The 23418-nt window shown below is 45.4% G+C and overlaps 1 protein-coding gene across 10 annotated transcripts in view; it reads left to right on the top strand.

Annotated features, from left to right (window-relative positions):
* Positions 1 to 23418, top strand: part of LOC147032852 (3',5'-cyclic-AMP phosphodiesterase 4C-like) — a 638164-nt gene that overhangs the window by 70537 nt on the left and 544209 nt on the right. For 4 of the 10 annotated variants that reach the window (XM_085870781.1, XM_085870769.1, XM_085870760.1 and 1 more), the window contains one exon: positions 6988 to 7053. In XM_085870781.1, coding sequence (XP_085726907.1) covers positions 7012 to 7053 — 42 coding nt within the window. In that variant the 5' untranslated portion in view covers positions 6988 to 7011. Of the gene's footprint in view, positions 1 to 5197; positions 5256 to 6987; positions 7054 to 23418 lie in introns of those variants that run through there. The other 6 variants (XM_085870759.1, XM_085870761.1, XM_085870771.1 and 3 more) reach the window with 4 other exon arrangements.

Here is a 23418-nt window from a genome sequence, read left to right on the forward strand (position 1 = left end):
AACAAGCAAGAAATCTGTAAGTCAAACCCAAGACAACTGGCCTGAACACCTTCAGTGAAGCACATCGGTGTGGTGTATAAAGCTTAATTGGATTATGAAGTAAAACGAGCGCAAAGCCTGAACAAAAATCTTGAGAGATTTTTCAGGCATGTCCTTCACTTCAACCAAGACATCTTCTTCCATTGATTCTTTGAAATACAATAATACTATTGTGACCGATGACAATACAAAGGCTCAGATTTTATGGGATTTCTTCAGTAATGTATTAATTGATGAGCCTCCATTCCACCACGATACAAACAAAGCAAACGTTTTTACATCCGCCGTCACCACTCTATCAGATTTACAGATTACGTTGCAAGCAGTTCGCAACGAGCTAGCGAAACTGAAAAGAGATGTCATCAGGACCAGATGGGATACACGCCAATGTCCTTGCTAAGGTTCCTGACTTTGACGTTCCTCTAATGCTTATGTTTCAACAGTCAATGGAAATATGATCCATCCCTCGAGATTGGCATGACGACCTAACTAGTACAATCAAATATTTTGTGAGAATGTTTACTGATGACATGAAAATCTACTGTGGAATCTCTTTCAAAGATGACTGTGAGGTGTTGCAAAGTGACTTAAGTGCCGTTTCACCCCAGACTCAGAAATGGCTTCTGAAGTTTCAGGTCAACAAATGTAATATTCTGAGAACAACACCGAAGGAAAAGTACAACTATACCTTGGATGGCTCCTACCGAGTTGAGGTCACTGAACAGAGAGATTTGGGTGTAACAATTTCAACTGATTTGAAACCACCCAAACATATCAACATCATACGTATGTATCAAAGCTCGACAATGACTCGGCATGGTTGAATGCTGTTTTACAGGCTTTTCTAAGAAAAAGATCTCGGCTTGTTACTGTTCAATAATTCGACCAGTTTTGGAGTACGCTTCTGTTGTATGGGTCTGCCATCAACAAGCTGAAGATGATTCAGCACAACTCTCTCCATTTGTTCAAGGAAGAAATAACTTTTCCAAGTCCAGCCAGACAACGAGACTGCATTGACCTCACAACATGTAAATGCAATACATGAAAGGAGATTTCCAAACACCTGCCAGTTTAATAATTTACAAGAGGAAGCTGTTTCTGCTCAAACATCAGAAGTATTAAAGAGAATCCTGAGATCCTTGCCTACGGACTATTATTTCATATGCAGCCTGTGACTGCTGATTGCATCATTGCTCGGAGCGTGGCTGTGCCGCTGATGCAGTGCTCCCTGTTTCCAGTAAGCTGGTACTCATTTTGCCAATATTGAAAGGATAACTGGCAGTCAACCCACCTGGTGTTATGTAACAACACGACAAGGACTCAAGCTCAAGACTCTAAGATCTTAAGCCAGACACCTTCGTTCTTACGCCAACACCAGGCTTGCCCACAGACTAAAGGGATAATGTACCAATACCAATCTTCTTCTTGCGTATGACAAATTGCAGCTCACAGATCGAAGTATAAGTTGGACAGCCAAGTCTGCTGTTTGGTGGATTGCCCAAAATCCTTCATTCATCAATTTTTTTCAAGGTGACACTCATTCTAAATGTGATGAATTGTCTGATCTGGGTGACCAAAATCACATGCTGGGCTGTCTTTGAAATTCCATTGTGGAGGTGGTGTGATGTCCTTGCATGGTGGAGTACTGATCCTGCTGAGCACAGATCACTGTTTCTGGAGGAAGTCGATACCTGGAGGCTCTTCTGTCGTATGCACACACCAAAAGGATGGTATGAGTACATTCTCGTGGTGATGGTCCACTTAACATAATTTGCACAGGCATATGCAACAACAAATAAGTCAGCAAGGACAATTGCAGACAGGATATTTAGTGACTTTGTGCTGAAGTTTGGTTTTCCCACACAAATCCATCACAATATGGCACAGGAATTCGAAAATCAATTGATATGTCTGGTTGTAGAACAAATCAGCATTAGAGGCCACGACACCGCCCATTACCACCCTCAAGGAAATGAACAGGTGGAGAGGTTTAACAGGACATTGCTGGCATTCCTGAGGACTGTGACTGGAGAACAAAAACAACACTGGAAGAGCTCATTACCAAGTGTGTCGCACGTCTATAACTGCACCCACCAGAATGCAACAGCATTCTCACTGTACTTCCTTCTCTACCGAATGTTTCCAAGACCCTGATAGACCTACTATTTGGGCTTGACTCTGAAGAAAAAGAGGGCTATTTTGTTTACTGTGTTGAGAAGTGGAGGAATAGGATGAGGAATACATATATGAGATTGCGAGCAAGACTGCTGCCAAAGATGTTGTGTGGTGCTCAAAAGAGGAAACAGGTTTGTGTACAACCTCTTCACAAAGGAGAGTGCTTACCAAAGGTCAACATGTACTAGCTTGGAAGCAATGAGAAACCACTGCATTGCTCATGGAATAACCAAGGTCTCCGTGCCATGGAACGGATGTGGGCTTGAGACATTCAATTGGGAAAAGGCGCTGAAGAATCTGGAGGACGTCTTCCAAGACACTGACACCAATATCTCTCTCTCTACTCGTAAAAATTTCAGAAGCAAGCACGAGTTCTGGCAAAATGAAGTCATTTGGATGAAGTGGATATCAGGATGATATTTTATTCTTGAGTAGCAGTGTTACGAGAAAAACTGCCACCCCATTAAAACTCAGAATACCAATAAGAACAACAACTGCACTTGATAGAGCACATTCCTCTGACAGGCTGAACAGTTTACATTTTGATCTGCATCCTGACCTGAACCAAAATCTAATCGGCTTGTTATTGTCACTACCCAACTCATCCACCAAGTTTTGTCATAACCCGTCCATAAATTCTTGAAACATCGTGCCAAATATCCTTTTTGGTCCTATCTTTCAATTATAATGAATCACTTAAAAAATTGTAGTATCCGGATCCGGATAGGATCCTCACTAAAATGTAATCAAAATCGTCCTTGTCACACCACGACTTGTCTACCAAGTTTCATCTGATTCTGTTGAAATATTTTTTTTTTTAATATATATATATATATATATATATATATATATATATATATATATATATATATATATATATTGTTTTTGGCCTGATCTCTCAATGGTGAAGAATCACTTTAAAAATTTAAAATTCTCGCATCTGGACCCCGATCTTCACCAAAATCGAATCAATTGGTCCATTTCACACACCTAATCTGTTCACCAAGTTTCGTCCGAATCTGTCTTTAACTTTTTTGAGATATCCTGCTCACAAACAGACGTACAGCAGTGAAAACATGACCTCCTTCCACCCTCGGTAGCGGAGGTAATCCTACTGTCTTCTATACTAATACAATTGTGTGTGTGTGTGTGTGTGTGTGTGTGTGTGTGTGTGTGTGTGTGTGTGTTCACACCACAGCTCCATGATGATGACAGCTAGAAATTTGAAACTTTGAATGCATACTAAAGGGACCCTGAGTATGATTTTCAAAAAAAAAAATGCACCTGGGTATGATTTTTTTTTTAATTCGGTTAAATTTTTTATCGTGTGGCGGAAGGGGGATATTGTTGTCACCCAGGTCATCCGCTGTCCGTCCGTCAGTCCGTCCGTCCGGGCGTCAACATTTATAGCTGTGAGTGCGATAACTCATAAACTGTTTGCCATATCGATTTGAAATTTGAGTCACACATGTACCACCTGAAAAGGAAGAACCCTATTAATTTTGGGCGTGGCTGGATCCAAGATGGCCGACTGTGGCGGCCATCTTGAAAAAAATGTTTTTTGTAATAAATGGAAAACCGCTCATCTGATTTCAATTATTTTTGGTTACTACGTTCCTCACCCCTGGTGAACTTTTTCGAGATGATGACCAAATGGTGTCTTCTCTCCAATTCACCTCCCTCATTATCTGGAATATGTATGACCTTTTTCATTCAATGGCGGGGGATTCCCCATCTCTGATGGTATATATATATATATATATATGTATATATATATATATGTATATATATATATATATATATATATATATATATATATATATATATATATATATATATATATATATAAAATTAAACTGCTTGCTTTTCTCATGACTGGGGATGCTACTTTTGCAAGTATTAAATAAGGTAATTCTCTGTATGTATGTGTACGTCTGCAAATCATATAAAAAACAAAAGGGCTTGGCTGATTTCCACCAAATTTTGCCTACGTGTTGGTAGTACCCAGGGTCAGATCATGGACACCAAAAAAAAAATCCCCTAACCTTACAAGGGTGGGGGACAGGTGACTTACGATTTTTGCCTGTACAATCACCACAGTGCAAGTGCTTTACTGACCTTTGCTGCAGATGGGGTGGGGTTTATTAGCCACAGCATACATTGCATTTCCCCCACTGACCTCACTATCCCACGTAACCTCTCCCCCCCCCCCCAAGCTGCTTTCAAAGGGACATTACTTTTTACTTTTTAGTAAAGTTAAAACTCAGAGGCCAGCCTGGATAACAATAATATTAAGTGGAGATGCAACCTCCAGGTATCAACAACATTACCCATCTTCTTTACAACACTTGTGATTGTCGTGAATACAGCTGTTGAATGTGCCAGGCTTGCATCTCACATTTTGTACCTTTTGATTATTATTTCAGTAAAATAACTCAGAATTGGAACTCTGCTCTGATCCTCCTGCCTCATCACACAAGCTTTTCATCGCTTTGCATAACCATGACGTACTTTGGTATTTGTGTTAAAGTGCATATTTTCGGCTTCGTCACAATGCTTTGATCCATCACAAATTTGGAACTAATCCAACCCTTTACATGCAATGATACATTTTTCAATTGAGAAACAGCATTGTCCAAGACTGGTGTGAACTTATGACGATTGTGCACCACCTCTTTGGGTAGTGGCCCATAATTAAATGTCATGTTGAAATTTTTTTCTGAATATACCTTTCCCATATTTTCTCCTTCTATTTATTTATTTCCTGCATTTAATTCCTCCTTTTGTTCTCCACTCTTCGTCTTATCCCTTCCCACTCTCTCTTACTGCACCTTGTTTGCCATCTCCAGTGACAGCAAGATTGTCTGAGTAAGACTTGATAGTTTCATTCAGTTAGTGTTCTGAAAGAATGGATTTCCCTCTCTGGTGTGTCCATTACCGGATCACATTCCTCACTGTTTGGCTTTATGTATCACGTCTGCAGGTTTCCTGCTACAGTTTGCAACAAGACTGAGCATTTAACAAAGCAGATCCTCACCGAGGTACAGTTTATCATTCATAGTATACTTGAGAGTGAACAATATTTATTAAAGTACATCTGTGTGTATGCAGACACTCACACGTTCACTGACAGAATGATTACAATGAACTCTCCCGTCCCTTTGATAACAGGCGAGGCTAAATAATGTGTGGGAAACATTAGACATAGTGCCAAATGTACAATACAGGGTGAGAGTTAAACAAGTTGCCTCAAACAAATAATACGATAGTAGACAGGAGATATAATTTCATTAATATTATACTTTTGTTATTTATAAAAAATCTAACCTTTCAGTCAAGGTCTCGAATTTATGCTTTTTCATCTCCCTCTGGGAAACTATCAACTTACAAGTCGATGACCAGTCTGTCTGTTGCAGCGTTGTTTGCCACGTTATGCTGTCTCTTTATGCGTATGCCATCTGTGATTATGTATTACAGTTGGCGCGATGCAGCATTTCTTTGAAGCATTTGTTAGTTCACCATTACTCAGTTGTAGTAGACATTTGGCATATTTCTCGCCATGCTCATCAATGCAGCCATAACGTGCTCGCATATTTTCACGTAGCCCATAAATGTGGAAGTGCTGCCATGGAGCAGATCATTTAATGCATGCATCCATTATTTGAGCCTGTGAACTGCGCTTTTATTACTGGCAGGACTTGGTGGAAGTCACTGCCAAGTAAAATTACATTGCCTCCCAATGGCGAATCCTTCTGCATCAGGTCATGCAACGACCGGTCCAGTGCCTCAAGCATGTGGCGATATGCCATCGGTGCTCTGTCTCACACAATGAGAGCTACCTGCCGAATGAATGTGGCAAGCTTTGTTTGGCAAGCACAGTCGGGATAAACCCTTAATTTATCATCCAAATTGCTCATCTCTTTATTTTGGAGGTGTATTGGCAACAGAGCGGGGCCTCGATCGCTCCAGAAAATATGAAATAACCCAGGTTACTCACACGAAGCAAATACAGAGCCACTGCTTATGTGCATATATAATGCATGGTGGTTATATAGCTCAGATAGATCGCAATTGAACTGGCCCGTAAGCTGACACCTGAAGCCTGAGGCCTAGTGCCTCCACAAGGGCTGTGATATTTATTGGCTCCAATCTTTAGATATTTGATCATCCTTTTAACAGTTATTTTGGCTGTTTGACACTGAACAGAAAATGTATTGAACATGGCGATTGTGAATATGTGTTTTCTGAAGATATCTTTCAGCTTACCATACAGTACTAATAAATAAAAATGGCGGATGTATGTTTTTCCTGCTTACAATTGTGTGTGGAGTCACGCCTGCTGTATTATTATTATTATAAATTATTATTATTATACAAGACTTCAGCACCAACTTACTCTTGCCTCACTCCATATTACAGGGGATTTGGTTCTGAGTCATTTTTGTTTCACCAGGTATATTAAGCTGATTAGGAGAGCTTCTTATTTTTTTGAAAATACAAGGATCTTATCATGTCTTTTCTGGCAATGTTTTGGAGGAAGTTATTCAATCGAGATGAACTCAGGTGTGTGTGTGTGTGTGTGTGTGTGTGTGTGTGTGTGTGTGTGTGTGTGTGTGTGTGTGTGTGTGTGTGTGTGTGTGTGTGTGTGTGTGTGTGTGTGTGTGTTGGAATTCTGATGTTTTAAGGTAAACCAATAAGGAATTTTACATTAACTTGGTGAATGGAAGAAAGCTCTGCTCTTTGTGGAGACACTAATGAAATTGCCTTTTGTAGGGTTGGCTGCTATTACAGACAAAGATGAAGAAGAGTTGCAGCAGCTACATGGTAGGCCATGGGGAGGTGAGAAACAACTTTGCTGTTTCCCTCCCTTCATCCATCCTTTGTGTGTATTCTCCTGTCATGTTAAGCAATCTGTGCACCTTCCTTTTCATCTCCGTATTGGTTGTTGATTTAAGATTCTGTTTTCCCATTTGACCCTTGCGTGGTACGTTTTTAGTGCGTATTCGTGTTACAGGTTCCCAAATACCTTTTTCTTCTTCTATGTTGATACGAAAGCTGAATTTGGAACTGCAATCCCACTTTTTTGAAAAATCAAATTGCAATTGATAACAACTACCAGCAAGTGGCGCTTATGTTCCACCACACTTCCATCGTGGTGATTGTGTCCGAAATGTATGCTTGGATTTCATCGAAATGCATTGTAATACACAATGGGTATCTCGTATAACATCTCCTCAGAAACACTGAGCCCTTGAGAAAAAGTACCTTCGAATTATTGCCACTGTTGACTCGAGTATTTATAACTACAATATTTGAAAAGTACATTGAATACAGTGCCATCTTCTGGCCAACTTTGAATGCCGGAGCAACTTTGAACTGATTTTGAAATTCATCACACCACATAAGGAATACTTTTTCAATCTCATTTTCCTTGCACTATTTCATGAAACACCCTTGCACCCTAACTTTAAAAATTGGTTACACAGTCTTGCTTCATGATCCTTCAGTAAAGTTCAAAGTTAATGTAAGATGCATCAATGGAGCTTCAGGTTCAGATTCGGAAAACTATAATGAGGCATTAAAACCCAGGTTCCAGTCAATGGACAACAAACTTTGTGCAGTAAATTGAGATTCAATAAATACTTCGGATAAATGTCCAAGATACAAGGAGTAACCCCCTCCCGTGATTGGGTCATTGATTGTTATCTCCATATGCGGGTTTCAGAAGGTGGAGCGGGATCATCCCAGGTCTTCAAGTATCCACTTCCGTTTTGGTAAGGTTGGTCATGATTCATGGACCGAAGGTGAAGGAGGTTATGTTTTCACCCATTTCTATTGGATTCGCTATATATGAGATATCCCTTATTGTCGGGTTTTCCGGCTGTCTGTCTGTCTGTGTGTGTATGTGTGTCTGCAACGCGAGGCTCCACAGCACGAACCAGCGAACCGATTTCGATGAAACTTTGCCAACCGTTGCCATATGGTCTGGGAATGTGCGCGTTTGAATTTCGTTGCCTAGCAACCACCCGTTGCTGTACAGCGGCCGAAAAACGTACAGTATTTTCAATACTTGTCCTTCAGTTTTGAATGTAGAGAAACGAGACTTCGGAATTAAACACTTCGAGATATTTAGAAAATTTTACTCGAGCCGATTTTTGATTGAGGTTTTATTTTTCAAATGGTAGTCCTTCAAAAATCGGGTGTCTATTTACCGTCATTTAAGGTGTGTATACAGTGTTTGAAAAGAACTACACCGTCGTTCCACCTTCGATCTCTCCTCGATCCAAACGTTATTGACCAAAGTGAAAAGGATCCAAAATAAATGGAATCACCGGCATTTCTGTCTTTGTGGATTTCTAATATGTTTATTTATTTCCCGAAAACCATTCCACGACCCACACACCACCTTCAATTATTTATTTATTTACCGAAAATGATTCCACGACCCACACACCACCTCCATTATTTATTTATTTACCGAAAACGATTCTACGATCCACACACCACCTCCAATTATTTATTTATTTCACGAAAACGATTCCACGACCCACACACCTCTGTCAATTATTTATTTATTTCGCGAAAACGATTCCACGACCCACACACCACCTTCAATTATTTATTTATTTACCGAAAACAATTCCACGATCCACACACCACCTCCAATTATTTATTTACTGAAAACGATTCCACGACCCACACACCACCTTCAATTATTTATTTATTTACTGAAAACGATTCCACGACCGACACACCACCTCCAATTATTTATTTATTGACTGAAAACCATTCCACGACCTACACAACACCTCCAATTATTTATTTATTTACCGAAAACGATTCCACGACCCACACACCACCTTCAATTATTTATTTATTTACGGAAAACGATTCCACGACCCACACACCTCCGTCAATTATTTATTTATTTACCGAAAACGATTCCACGACCCACACACCACCTTCAATTATTTATTTATTTACTGAAAACAATTCCACGATCCACACACCACCTTCAATTATTGATTTATTTACCGAAAACGATTCCACGATCCACACACCACCTCCAATTATTTATTTATTTCGCGAAAACGATTCCACGACCCACACACCACATCCAATTATTTATTATTTAAAGTGGGCGTGGCTTCTGAAAAATATTGTGTGGCTCAGGAGGTGTGGTCAAACAAGAGCATTCAGAGAAGTTTATCGGGTTTTCCGTGTGTGTGTGTGTGTGTGTGTGTGTGTGTGTGTGTGTGTGTGTGTGTGTGTGTGTGTGTGTGTGTGTGCAACGCGAGGCTCCACAGCACAAACCAGCAAACCGATTATTTTTCAAATGGTAGTCCTTCAAAAATAGGGTGTCTATTTACCATCATTTTTTATGAGGAGGTCCAGTTGGCAAAATACGCAATAGGAAAAATCTTGCCAGGCAGAGGAACAATTGTATGTGAACCAATACGTCTTGGCAATGAATCTTCGTCGGTGGATCGGTCAGAATGAAAAGAATCGTATCCAGCGCTTCGATCCTAGCGAATCCGTCGCCTACCGGCTTGTCTGTGATGTCTATATGTGATTGAAACGTTCTGTGTACGTTACTAATACGTTATGCATACGTCCAACACGTTATTATATGCCCAAAACTTTTTTTAAAAACATCAATAGTTCAGCGTACGCCAGCGTTTTACATACATTTTCATACGTTGCCATACGCTGGCTAAAACGTCAAGGTGTGACAGGGCCTTTAGTAAATTAGCCGAATGGTGTAGAAGGCTTTCTGCATGTAGAGGTGTCACATTTGAGATGATGTTTGTAGGAATTAAATGACTGAGAAGAACAATAAGGCACTGCAAGTGCAGCCATTGGAACTTCAAAGGGTAATTTTCATGGCACGTGCAAACTTCACCACCTTGGCCATTTAAATTATCTTGAAAAGATAATCCGTGTGCTGTTTTTTTTTTTTTTCTTCTTCTTTTCTTTCTTTCTAATGTATTTACCCCCTTGTAATCTTCATCTTGTTTTCACTGAATGTTAAGGCGAGTTGTGACTTATCTTGTTGACATTGGATGATCAAGCAATGCATGAAGTTTCAACTTGTCAACTAGCCTTGTCGATGGATTGTGCAAAGTATTTATTTGTTTGCACTGATGCACCAGGGTCTTGAAAATGTTCTGTCGGCATGATTCAAACTTATTGCAGTGAAAGGTCGAGAATCGAGAAAATTGCACAATCACATGTGGGCTGGCTCATTATTTACTGATATTTCTGGTAAATGTGAATTTTTTTTTTTGGGGGGGGGGGGGGTTGTATACGTCGTCAAGGCTCGTGGAAGAGCTAGTATTAGTACACTGAATGGATCTGGATGTAACATCCCAAAAGCAACAGTAGAGAGTGAGGGGAAACACCAACAGCAAAGTTGAAGGCCACGACAGAGGGAGACTTGGACAAACAATGCGTGTTGGCAGGAATGAAGTGGGGGCGGGGGCAGGAAAGGTCAAGATGGATAGAGAAGGAAACTCACAGGAGGGGAAAAAATGAAAATTTGAAAGGCAAAGGGATTGGGATTGGGTGGAGGCTGTTGGGTGTGGTTAACGAGGGTATAAAACATCATGGTTTTGGAGTGGGGATGATCTGAAACGGTGGTGAGCAGCTGTGTTGAAGACCTGGAGGGAGGAATGAGATTGAAAAGAATGTGGAAGTTTGTTCCACAGGTGGGGAAAAAGAGGAACTCATGAGTGGAGGTGAGCAGTGATCCTGGATTTAGGTCGTTTCACCAGAAGGGAGATGCTGATAGACTGTGGGCACCCATCAGACACTTGGATTGGGTGGGGGGTGGCAAAGCACAGAAAGAACAGAGGGTGAAGACCAAAGAGGCAATGGAAGACAGAGACACCACCAACCTTCAAGACCTTGGCTTCCATGGCATCAAGCTGAGCAACATGTGAGGCAGGAGAGCCAGTTCAGAGGGGAGAGCAGTACTCCAGCAAGCTGCAGATGTAGGCCTTGTTGGTGGAAAGGAGTTCAGGTATGCCAAAGATGCACTTTGTATGATGGCAAATGGCCAGAGTTGCTATGATATTTTAGTCGTTTCAGAAATTAAAATAATTTTATTGAGTACCAATGACATGGCTGTGGCAGAAGGTTTTAGAAAAGATGACGTCCAAACTGTTGTTATTTTCATGGTGATGCAGAATAAATTATGCACAAGAAATCGACAACACATTGTTGCAATCCTTCATAACACATTCCACACTTGACACCCTCAATGAAGAGTTCTCATCTCTACTGGGAGAAAAATGGATGTGCATGATTCAGATCTTCCACCAATCATGTGGGGACAATGTCACTGTTAATATAGAAGTGTTTATTCAAGATTTGCAAATCACAGTTCAGGAATTTTTAACAGACTCGAGAATATCCAAGTCAACAGTCATCGCGTTATTGTGAAAGATCGAGGAGAAATATCGATAATCGTAAAATGTGTCTCATGTCTTCTCCGAGTAACAGGAACTGAACTAGCTTGCTTTGTGTGAACAGCATATCCAGCATTTTCATTGGGAAGGAAACAGTTTTTGGGAACAAGTACATCATTAATGGAAAGGAAAACAGGTGCCACAAATACGTGCCAGAACTGAAGTCACATTCATCAAAATGGAAAGGGCAGACCTGTCCATATCCAAAAAATTAAAAATGCGAACAAGGGAGCATCAAGGACACTTCGCTTTTTCATTTTTACAACCATATTGGTTTATGATAAACCAGGAATTGCCACTGGGTGCAACAATGGATGGGAAGAACTACCGTATGGTTTTGCCTGACGATTTGTGCAAGAAGCATTGAGCTCTTCTGAATAATGACATCCTCCTCCATCAAATTGCCACCCTACGTACAAAAAGCTCTGTCTGTGACCTGTTTTTGGTCTCGGAGTGGAAAGTGTTGCTTAACCCACCACATTCACTGGATTTAAGTCCATGTGACATAATTCTTCCCCAAAATGAAAATGAATTTCAGAAAAATATTCTGCATTTGCTGAAGAGGTTAACACAGCCATAGCCACTGCATTCAGCACACTGCAGTCGGAAGGATTCCGTGCCAGAATCAGAAAGATGATTGATTGCTGGAAGAAGTGTAATGAATCGGGAGATGAATTGGAATAATGTGCCATAAATATAATAATTTTGTCAGTTGTATTACACGAGTGGGTGGGGTGGCACAATTTTTAGGATTACCCTTGTACATAGTGGCTTGCGGCTCTGATAATTATATTACATCGAAGAGAAGAAGAAGTCAAGGAAAAAAAATCCCTCATTGATGGTCACATTTGCTGTAGGACCATTACCATTGGAGAAAATTAAAATTTAGAAAAGGAGCAAAATAGATCACAGGGGAGTTGGAGAGGATAGAGGAGAAAGGAGAATGGATGTTAGAAGGTGAAAGAAATAGAATTACAGGAGTGACTGGACAATAGAGAGGGCAGCTCAAAAATTCAGTCACGTTTGAGTTTTTCATATCTATGAGGTCCCAATGTGACAAAACAAATCCTTCCCACCCCTTGTCTCCCCTGCATTAATTATATATATATACATATATTCAGATATATACAGTATATATATATATACATATATTCAGATATATACAGTATATATATATATACATATATTCAGATATATACAGTATATATATATACATATATTCAGATATATACAGTATATATATATATACATATATTCAGATATATACAGTATATATATATATATATATATATATATATATATATATATATATATATATATATATATATATATATATATATATATATATATATATATATATACATATACATATATATACATATAAATATATATACATATATTTACATCTATATACATGTACATATGTACATATATATAAATATATATATATATATATACATATATATATATATACATATATATATATATATATATATAAATATATATATATATATATATATATATATATATATATATATATATATATATATATATATATATATATTAGTGGGTGGGTTATGCTTACATTGTGTAAGCATACGAACTGTGCTTCCCCATTGTCTCGGGTCGCTCACCTGCATTTTTTTTTTCATTTATATATTTTTATGCACAGATGTCTGATGATACTCTGATTTTTCCTGGTTTATCGGCTTCATGGTCCATGAGCACACAAAATTTCAGCTTTTACGTCACCCGGAAGGTACCGATCTTTAATATCAGTCAGTGATTCAGTCAGTCAGTGGTTAGAAAGAGCTTTATTTAACATGTGTATATATATATATATATATATATATATATATATATATATATATATATATATATATATATATGTATGTATATATATATATATATATGTATATATATTGTTGTGGTTACCAGATTCGCAAACCACCATTCAGGTCCCTTAGGTGAGGTATCTCGGTAAGTGCATGTGTAGTTAGGCCCAAACCCGTTGTCTAGTGGGAATACATGTCATTTATGCGAGCTGCGACTCTTCAGGATAGCCGTTTTTCTTTTACTATCTTTATTTTGGACCAACCGCCATGATCACAACCACAACAACAACCACCAACCACAACGCCGCTTCACCACAACCGCCACGACCTTTACCGTCACAACTCGCCACCATCGCATCACCGTCATCTCGCGCCACTCATGGGCACCGATGCTGGACTCGTGTAGGGTGCACGTTGAACAGCGTGTACAAAATCACGGATTTTCTGCTTCAAAAACGGATCAAAAACGACACACGCCCACTTTTGCCGTCCAATCGGTGAGCGAGGGGCGCACTGGCCCCCGCCCCCAGGGCGATCGATATATGCAAATTTGTGGATCAAAAAGCCTTCACGCCCACTTTTTCTCGGGCCAATGGGGAGCGAGGTGAAAGGTCAAAGGGAGGGGGTCAAAGGCGAAGTTACGGGGGGATAAAGGACGGTGTTCGGCCAGTCAGAGGCGGTCGGAGAGTCAAGAAGAGGAGAGTCGGAAGCAGAGGGTCAAGACTTCGCGGGCGGTGGAGCTGCTCGTCGTGTGCGTTGGAGTCGGAACGGAGGGGACGGAGCTGTGGAAAGGCGGCGACACCAGACGAGGGGGTGCTCGCGTCGTGCAGGAAGCTGCACCCGAGGGAGGCCGACAGCGCGACCTGGCCGAGGTGGAGACGCTCGTCGCACATAATAAAGATCCTCTATACCCCGAGCATCAGCAACCCCCTCCTGTTTCCCCCCGCGCTGAGATAGTGCGACCAAGGGGGCCCCGTTCCCACCCCCCTGCCAGGCACTGTCCGCGAGGCCCGCGGGTTGCGGGGCCATCGCCGCTCCGCGTCTCATCACCAGACGGGTAGGCCCGACCTGGTCTCGGCCTCAGGCCGCCTCATTCTTGAGGTATTTCTTTTCCTTGGTTTTGGGTATGTGTTGTCGGCGCCGTCTGTGAAGTAGAATTGTATAAGTGTTGCCGTGTGCTCGGTAGTCGGTATTAGCTCTGCATTGTTTTCACTTTTATGTTTGCTTTTTGTGTAAATGGAATTGTGTTTTCTTTTTTTTGTGTGCATTTGGTGGAATTGTATTTGTGTGCTTTCCGTTCGTCGCGAATAAATGTGCTTTATTGTTGAACTGTTCTCCCGCTTCGCTTCGTCTTTTCCTCCATTGAATCCCCATCTTGCTTCACGTAAAGGGTTGGTAGTGGGCTGAATACGCCCGATAATCGAACCGTCGAGGTCGACGATAACACCGCTCGGTTATTCTGATAGTACGGAACGGGTCGCTTAAGTGGCCCGTGTCCGAAGTCGACCTGCGGCGAGGTGCGATCGCCCGGTCTACCCTCCGCGTGGGTACTTAGGTAGTTCGAATTTGGCGAGCAACCCTATCCCACGCGGGGGCTGATTGGCTCGATCGCGGTGAGACCGAAAGGTCCACCCGTGACTGGTTCCCGGCGTTAGTCCGAGAGGGTCACGACTGGATTGTCCGTCCGGTGGGCGACGTGCCGCGATTCGAGTTACGTGGCCGTCAGCACGCCGGCGGGCGCGAAGACCGCAACACTGGTGTCAGGAGTGGGATACAAACTCATCGCCCTCCTCGCGGCACTGGTATCGGAGAACAGGAAAACGGGCTCTCCTGTCTCTGGCTAAATTCACGGGAATCGGTCCAGGGGTGAGAGAAGCGACCCCCGATTCCCTCCAAATTACGAGCGAGCAAATTAACCCTTCACGAGAAGCAAGATGGCGTCTCAAGGCGAGCGGGAGCCGGGGGTATTAGAAATGTATATGTGTAATAATGTAGAGTCCATGGTCCAGGATGGAATCCCCGTGCAGGAAATGTTGATTGTGCAGGAACACGGACTCGCCCAACTGAACCCAGGGCCCGAGGTGGGTGCGGCAGCGGCCGCGGTGTATGACACCTCCCCCTCTCCACCAAGACCCTTCCCCAACCCCTGCCGAAACGGCTCACTTGAGTGCATCCGACATGGCCCAGCTATTCACCATGCTGGCACAAATGAATGCGGCAATGACAAATGAAATGAAAAACGAAATGAAAGGCATGAACAAACAAATGATCGAAAAGATGGAAGCGAATATGAAAAACGAAATGAAAGGCATGAACGAACAAATGAACGAAAAGATGGATACAAATACAAATGAAGTGAAAACGACGATGGATGCGAATACACAACAAATAAACGAAAAGATGGATACAAAAATGAACGGAATGGAAACAAACATGAAAGAAGAAATGAAAAAGCTGCGGGGTGAGACGCAGAACATGGGCCGAAGCCTGCAGGCGGGCATGAAGGCCGTGACCGGGGAGATAAAAATGGCGACTTCACGTGTGGGAGCAAACGAGCTGGGTGGGGGTGCAACGGCTGACAGGCCCACGGTGGAGGCGGGTGAAAAAATAATTCGTGGAACGTGTTGGGCGAGGGTCGTGACGATGACCGAAAGGGAAAAATTAAATGGGGAGACCAAAACGTGTGAGACGAGACACGAGGTGACGACAACAGAAATAATAGTTGAGACAAGGGAGGTAAAGGGTGAAGAGTTGGCAGAGACACGGGAGATGGGAACGATAGAGGGAAGACTACACGATGAAGACGGGGTAAGTGACGCGCACACACACACGGAGGTAGTGGAGGATAATGGGGGTGAGCTCGCGGAGCGTGTTGGGACCCGGTGCGAGCAGCGGGATGGCCTCCTCCAGGAACGAGCGGAGGGAGTATGCCCCCTTGAGGTGAGTCACGACCAGGTGAGTTCGGTCGTGTTTTGCGAGGTTGAGGGGACGGGTGCTGTGGACAGGTGCACGGAGAGCTTGGGGGGTGTAGAGGCCCCGGAGACCCTTGTGGGGACACGAATCCCCAGTGTGGTTGTCCCTGTGTGTGTGGTGCAAGGTGTGAGTGCGTCCCCGTGTGTGGAAGCGACCCCGTGTGTGAGTGGTGTGGTGGCGATGGTGCCAGAGTACGTGCTTCCCAGCACGCCGTGTGTGGATGAGGCACCGTGTGTGAGAGAGGCCGTGTGTGTGGATGAAACGGCCAGTATGAATGAGGCACCACGTGTGAGTGGTGTGGTGGCGATGTTGCCGGAGTACGTGCTTCCCAGCACACCGTGTGTGGATGAGGCACGAAGTGTGGATGAGGCACCGCGGTTGAGTGCCCCCGCGTGTGTGGATGAGGCACGGAGTATGAGTGAGGAACCGCGGGTGAGTGCCCCCGCGTGTGTGAGTGCGGCACCGTGTGTGGAAGCGACCCCGTGTGTGAGTGGTGTGGTGGCGATGGTGCCAGAGTGCGTGCTTCCCAGCACGCCGGGTGTGGATGGGGCACCGTGTGTGAGTGAGGCCGTGTGTGTGAGTGAAACGGCCAGTATGAGTGAGGCACCACGTGTGAGTGGTGTGGTGGCGATGGTGCCGGAGTACGTGCTTCCCAGCACGCCGTGTGTGGATGAGGCACGGTGTGTGAGTGAGGCACCGCGGGTTAGTGCCCCCGCGTGTGTGGGTGAGGGACCGTGTGTGGATGAGGAACCGCGGTTGAGTGCCCCCGCGTGTGTGGATGAGGCACGGAGTGCGAGTGAGGCACCGCGGGTGAGTGCCCCCGCACGCGTGAGTGAACGGCCGTGTGCAAGGTCGCTGTGTGCCAGGGAGACCGTGTGTGTGAGAGAGCGGTATGAGAGGGAGATGTCGGTTGGCATGCGGGAGCACGCAGCCGCGTCTCCCGTGTGAATGTGATGGTGTGGACTGTGTGTGTCGTAACACGCAGGTATGCGTGTGTGGAATGGAGACGGAGACGGCGACAGATGGAAAGAAAGCCGGGTAGCGGCTGTAGCTGTTTCGCGCACCGTGCCGGGTTCACCCAGCAGTGAGCACGCGGTTCGTGCTGTGCAACGCACGAGACCACCACGTGCTCGCTTGCGAGAGTGAAGTCCCGGTCCGGAAACGCACGCGGTGGATTTGCCGATCCCGCGGACGGACAAAGTTAGGCAGGTAAATGGATTTGGACCGGACGGGTTCTCCACGCGATCGTGTGTGTTAAGCTCCAACGGGCAAAGCACATGTGTTCGCGTGGGGAACCCTCGAGACGTGTGGCTTGTGTTTTTTTTTATGCGCACGGTGACGTCATGGCTGCACGTGGGGTTGGAATCCGGCAGGAGGGGCATCTCTGCCGGATGGTCCCGTCCAAGGAGGGACGAGGAACACGTGCAGCTGCATGACGTCACGGGCAGGTGCAAAGTGCGCGAGCTCTGAGTTGCCGCGCAGGTGCTGGGCATGAAAAAAAAAAAAAGGGAAAAACAAGCCTCACTTTCGGGTGTACAGGATTCCTGGGCAAGGGGTGAAAGACCCCCTTACCCTGGGCACAGGATGGAAACTAGTTAGGGGGAAGGGTTAGCTTAGTTAGACCGACTTCATGGGGCAGGGGTAAGTCCTCATGGAGTCCGTGGAATGGACTAGTTTGAGGGATTGTAGCCAGATGTAGGTTGGGAAATAAAATGAGTTAGGAGACAGTGACAGACTTGTGAATGTGTAGAGGGGACGTAGTTTAGCTACGTAGTGTTAAATGGAACGTGCTGTAGTGTAAGGGACGACGTGGGAGCACGAGTTAGTTAGGGGAGGTAGTTAGAAGGATGGCAGAGTTCAGTGGTGTGTGTGTTGAAGAGTTGGTGAGTTGTGAGGTGAGTACTTGTTGAGTGAGTGAGGCCAGCGGGTCTGTGTGAGTGGAGTGAATGGGGAATGCATGGTGCGATGAGTGATTGGGGGGAGGAGTGACTCCCGCCCAAGGGACCCCGGGGTCAGAGTAAAGTGAGTTAGCTGGGTTAGTCAAATTGAAAATGGAGGTCGTTTTGCTGTTGGTGGGAAAGTAGGCTCGAGACCCATTTGGAGGGGTGCAGGAGCCCTGTTGACGGGCTTGGGAGCGTGGCTGCGAAAGGTGAGTATCGCTGAGTGGGTACCCCGGGCACCAGGCTAGTCGGCCGCGGTAGGCCATGGGCCCATGGGGGGCCGGAATAGAGTAGTGGGCACGGGTGCGCCTGCTTGGTGAGGGGGACCGGGGCGGCATTAGCCGCGTGGGCAGTGTTGTGGGCACGGGTGACCCTCGGAAAGGGGCCCGGAGGCCGGCCTGCCACGTGTGCGTTTCAGGGGAGGTGCCATGGGGGGCACTCCCCGGTGTTAGGGAGCTGGTAGGCTCGGAGGCAGTGTAGTGCCCGGGGGTGCCATAGCGGGAGATTCGGCAGAGGGTCGTGCCTGCCGGAGGGAGCCACGTGTCCCAGCCAGGAGACCGTGTGAGGGCACGGAGAGAAAATTCGGGGGGGGGCGAGGCCCCGAAATGTAAGGACACCAACACAGGCCACGGGAATCTGGGTTGTTAGAACCAATAGTTTAAGCGAGAGGCGCTTGTTGAAAGCCCCGGGGTAGTTTAACAGTTAAATGGTTAGGATAGATGAGGAGATGTACCCCTCCGCACCATCCATCCCCTCGCTGTCGTTGTGGGCCACTGGACCCACTTGGTGTTAAGATCGCCGAACTCTGGGGAGGCCATTCTGAGGCTTCGTTGGGCCTCGACACAGGACGTTAGCTCTCCCTTATTCCCCTCCGGGAAGGGAACGTAGGGGTTGGGAGTAGGCTAGGTGACAGGATAGGTTAGCCGAACAAAGACGATAAAGGGGGTAAGGGGACGATTTATAGTGGGGGAGTAAAAATAAAAAAAATAAAAAAAATAAAAATTAAGGGGGCTAAATTGGTTTTTCACAAATTAAGGGAGTGGGTATGTACAGTGACAGGCAAAGGCGATAGGTTGGGAGGGAGACAGGTAGGTAGGTCCGAGCCCGCCTTCCAAGTGGCCAGCACCACCGCACTCCCTCCACCAACCTCCACTGAACGGCAAAGGCTGGCCAGCTTCATCTGCTGGCTGTGTTACTTCAAGGCCTGTGCCGGCCCACTTGATCGGCAGCTGTTGTGTTGCTGCAAGGCCTGTGCCGGCCACTTCGTCTGCAGCTGTGGTACTTCAAGGCCTGTGCCGGCCAGTTCATCTGCCCGCTATGTTTGCCTGCAGCGGCCTTCTTCTGCGGGCTGTGTTTGCCTGCTCACCTTTGCCATGCCATGCCCACTGCCCACGTTCACCAGCCCCGTTCAATTTTTGCTTTGCCCCCCCCTGTTCATTTCCATGTGCGCCAGGATCCGCAAGGCAACAGTTTGCAAGCTGCGAGAACTGCCCTGTTGGCAGCTACAACACGGGCCTGCAGTGGCAGCCCGTGCACCGTGTTTGTGTCCATGCATCCATTCGTTGTGCTCATTGCGTGTGCCACTTGAGCTGGCACGGAGACTGCGTTTGTGCAGCCCATGCACCGTTGTGGTTCACTGCATTCAGTTCAAACCGTTCATGCATCCATTCGTTGTGCTCATTGCGTGTGCCACTTGAGCTGGCACGGAGACTGCGTTGTGCAGCCCAAGCACCGTTGTGGTTCACTGAGTTCAGCTCAAAAGGGAAGGCCTTGGACTGCGTGTGAGCAGCCAGCCACGTTCCCTGTCACCTGCATTGTTTGAGCCAGAGACTGCATGTGGGCAGCCTGGCTCCCTGCTAACTGCTTTCTTTTTGCAGAGTTCATTGATCCTGGGCCATGGTTTAGTGTAAAATTTGTAAGTTAAGGTTAAGATGTACTGTAAATATGAGTGCGCCCCCGGCATGTATGTCTTTGCGCCGGCAATTTTATTTAAGTCGTCCGTGTGAGTGAGTTTGTTTAGATAGTTACGCAGCCCTCAGGTTATTTATTTTGGGGACACGAATACCATGAATGTCGCACTCAGGGATCCGTAGGTAAAATGTACTAGGGGAAAACTACACATGATGGCACACGAAAATTTGACGACTCGGGACGAGTCTGTAAAAAAGGGAAGGGGGTAGTGTTGTGGTTACCAGATTCGCAAACCACCATTCAGGTCCCTTAGGTGAGGTATCTCGGTAAGTGCATGTGTAGTTAGGCCCAAACCCGTTGTCTAGTGGGAATACATGTCATTTATGCAGCTGCGACTCTTCAGGATAGCCGTTTTTCTTTTTACTATCTGTATTTTGGCCCAACCGCCATGATCACAACCACAACAACAACCACCAACCACAACGCCGCTTCACCACAACCGCCACGACCTTTACCGTCACAACTCGCCACCATCGCATCACCGTCATCTCGCGCCACTCATGGGCACCGATGCTGGACTCGTGTAGGGTGCACGTTGAACAGCGTGTACAAAATCACGGATTTTCTGCTTCAAAAACGGATCAAAAACGACACACGCCCACTTTTTGCCGTCCAATCGGTGAGCGAGGGGCGAATTGGCCCCGCCCCCAGGGCGATCGATATATGCAAATTTGTGGATCAAAAAGCCTTCACGCCCACTTTTTCTCGGGCCAATGGGGAGCGAGGTGAAAGGTCAAAGGGAGGGGGTCAAAGGCGAAGTTACGGGGGGATAAAAGGATGGTGTTCGTCAGTCAGAGGCGGTCGGAGAGTCAAGAAGAGGAGAGTCGGAAGCAGAGGGTCAAGACTTCGCGGGCGGTGGAGCTGCTCGTCGTGTGCGTTGGAGTCGGAACGGAGGGGACGGAGCTGTGGAAAGGCGGCGACACCAGACGAGGGGGTGCTCGCGTCGTGCAGGAAGCTGCACCCGAGGGAGGCCGACAGCGCGACCTGGCCGAGGTGGAGACGCTCGTCGCACATAATAAAGATCCTCTATACCCCGAGCATCAGCAACCCCCTCCTGTTTCCCCCCGCGCTGAGATAGTGCGACCAAGGGGGCCCCGTTCCCACCCCCCTGCCAGGCACTGTCCTCGAGGCCCGCGGGTTGCGGGGCCATCGCCGCTCCGCGTCTCATCACCAGACGGGTAGGCCCGACCCGGTCTCGGCCTCAGGCCGCCTCATTCTTGAGGTATTTCTTTTCCTTGGTTTTGGGTATGTGTTGTCGGCGCCGTCTGTGAAGTAGAATTGTATAAGTGTTGCCGTGTGCTCGGTAGTCGGTATTAGCTCTGCATTGTTTTCACTTTTATGTTTGCTTTTTGTGTAAATGGAATTGTGTTTTCTTTTTTTTTGTGTGCATTTGGTGGAATTGTATTTGTGTGCTTTCCGTTCGTCGCGAATAAATGTGCTTTATTGTTGAACTGTTCTCCCGCTTCGCTTCGTCTTTTCCTCCATTGAATCCCCATCTTGCTTCACGTAAAGGGTTGGTAGTGGGCTGAATACGCCCGATAATTAATCGAACCGTCGAGGTCGACGATAACACCGCTCGGTTATTCTGATAGTACGGAACGGGTCGCTTAAGTGGCCCGTGTCCGAAGTCGACCTGCGGCGAGGTGCGATCGCCCGGTCTACCCTCCGCGTGGGTACTTAGGTAGTTTGAATTTGGCGAGCAGCCCTATCCCACGCGGGGCTGATTGGCTCGATCGCGGTGAGACCGAAGGTCCACCCGTGACTGGTTCCCGGCGTTAGTCCGAGAGGGTCACGACTGGATTGTCCGTCCGGTGGGCGACGTGCCGCGATTCGAGTTACGTGGCCGTCAGCACGCCGGCGGGGCGCGAAGACCGCAACAATATATATATATATATATATATATATATGTATAATATATATATATATATATATATATATATATATATATATATATATATATATATATATATATATTACAAATATATATGTGTATATGTGTGTGTGTGTATATGTGTGTGTGTGTGTTTACATATATATATATATATATATATATATATATATATATATATATATATATATATATATATATATATATATATATATATATATATATATATATATATATGTATGTATCTTGTTGCGGGCCGGGAGTTGGGTGAGAAGACCACCAGGGGTGGAAGCTATCTTGGGTTCCCACCAGACTCCCCGGAATTGCAGGCCATCTCACACAGATAACGCCATGACGCGGCATGTTGGTAACCGACCGTGAATGCCAATTTCTCAACCAGGTGACCTAGTTTCCTCCGTCTGTGGGTTAACCGGGTTACCTAATTAATCACATGACCTAAGTACCAGGGGACACGCCCTCGATACGCCTTGTCCAAACCGGATCACTTTACCGGATCAGATGCAGCTGAGCGACACTGCCAAAGATGTACCGGCTAAAAGGAATGGATCATTGGGAATAAAGTCTGGCTATACTAGGATACGGACCATGCTGGATCAATGAAAGAAAAGACAAAAACAAGCTGGGAACATTTCTACAAAGGATTCATTAACAGGCAGGTGAGGAAAGATATGTGGCACAGTGAATAGATTTTATTGTTGTGTATGAACAGGGATAGGAAGAAAAGTGTGGTGCGACAATATACAAGCAACTTACAAAAGCAGATACAGAGCAAAGTTACCCCGATATAATTATTGTACAATCTTAACTTAAGCGAGGACAGGTGCCATGACACACACACACACACACACACACACACACACACACACACACACACACACACACACACACACACACACACACACACACACACACACACACACACACACACACACCGATGAAGAGGAGTTGATGAGAAGAAAGAGAAGAGTAGATGAGGCTAACAGTCTCTCAATACCTTGCACGATTGCCCGACAGCACCACCAATACGTTTTTGGCGGATGCTCCGCTCGATGATACCTGCCTGACAGCTGGCACGTTGTCCCCCTCTTCGTGGCACTTTGAGCAGC

Source organism: Eptatretus burgeri, chromosome 2 (assembly GCF_056783735.1).
Source record: "Eptatretus burgeri isolate ZD-2024b chromosome 2, Ebu_testis_v1, whole genome shotgun sequence".
In the NCBI taxonomy this organism is placed as follows: domain Eukaryota; kingdom Metazoa; phylum Chordata; class Myxini; order Myxiniformes; family Myxinidae; genus Eptatretus; species Eptatretus burgeri.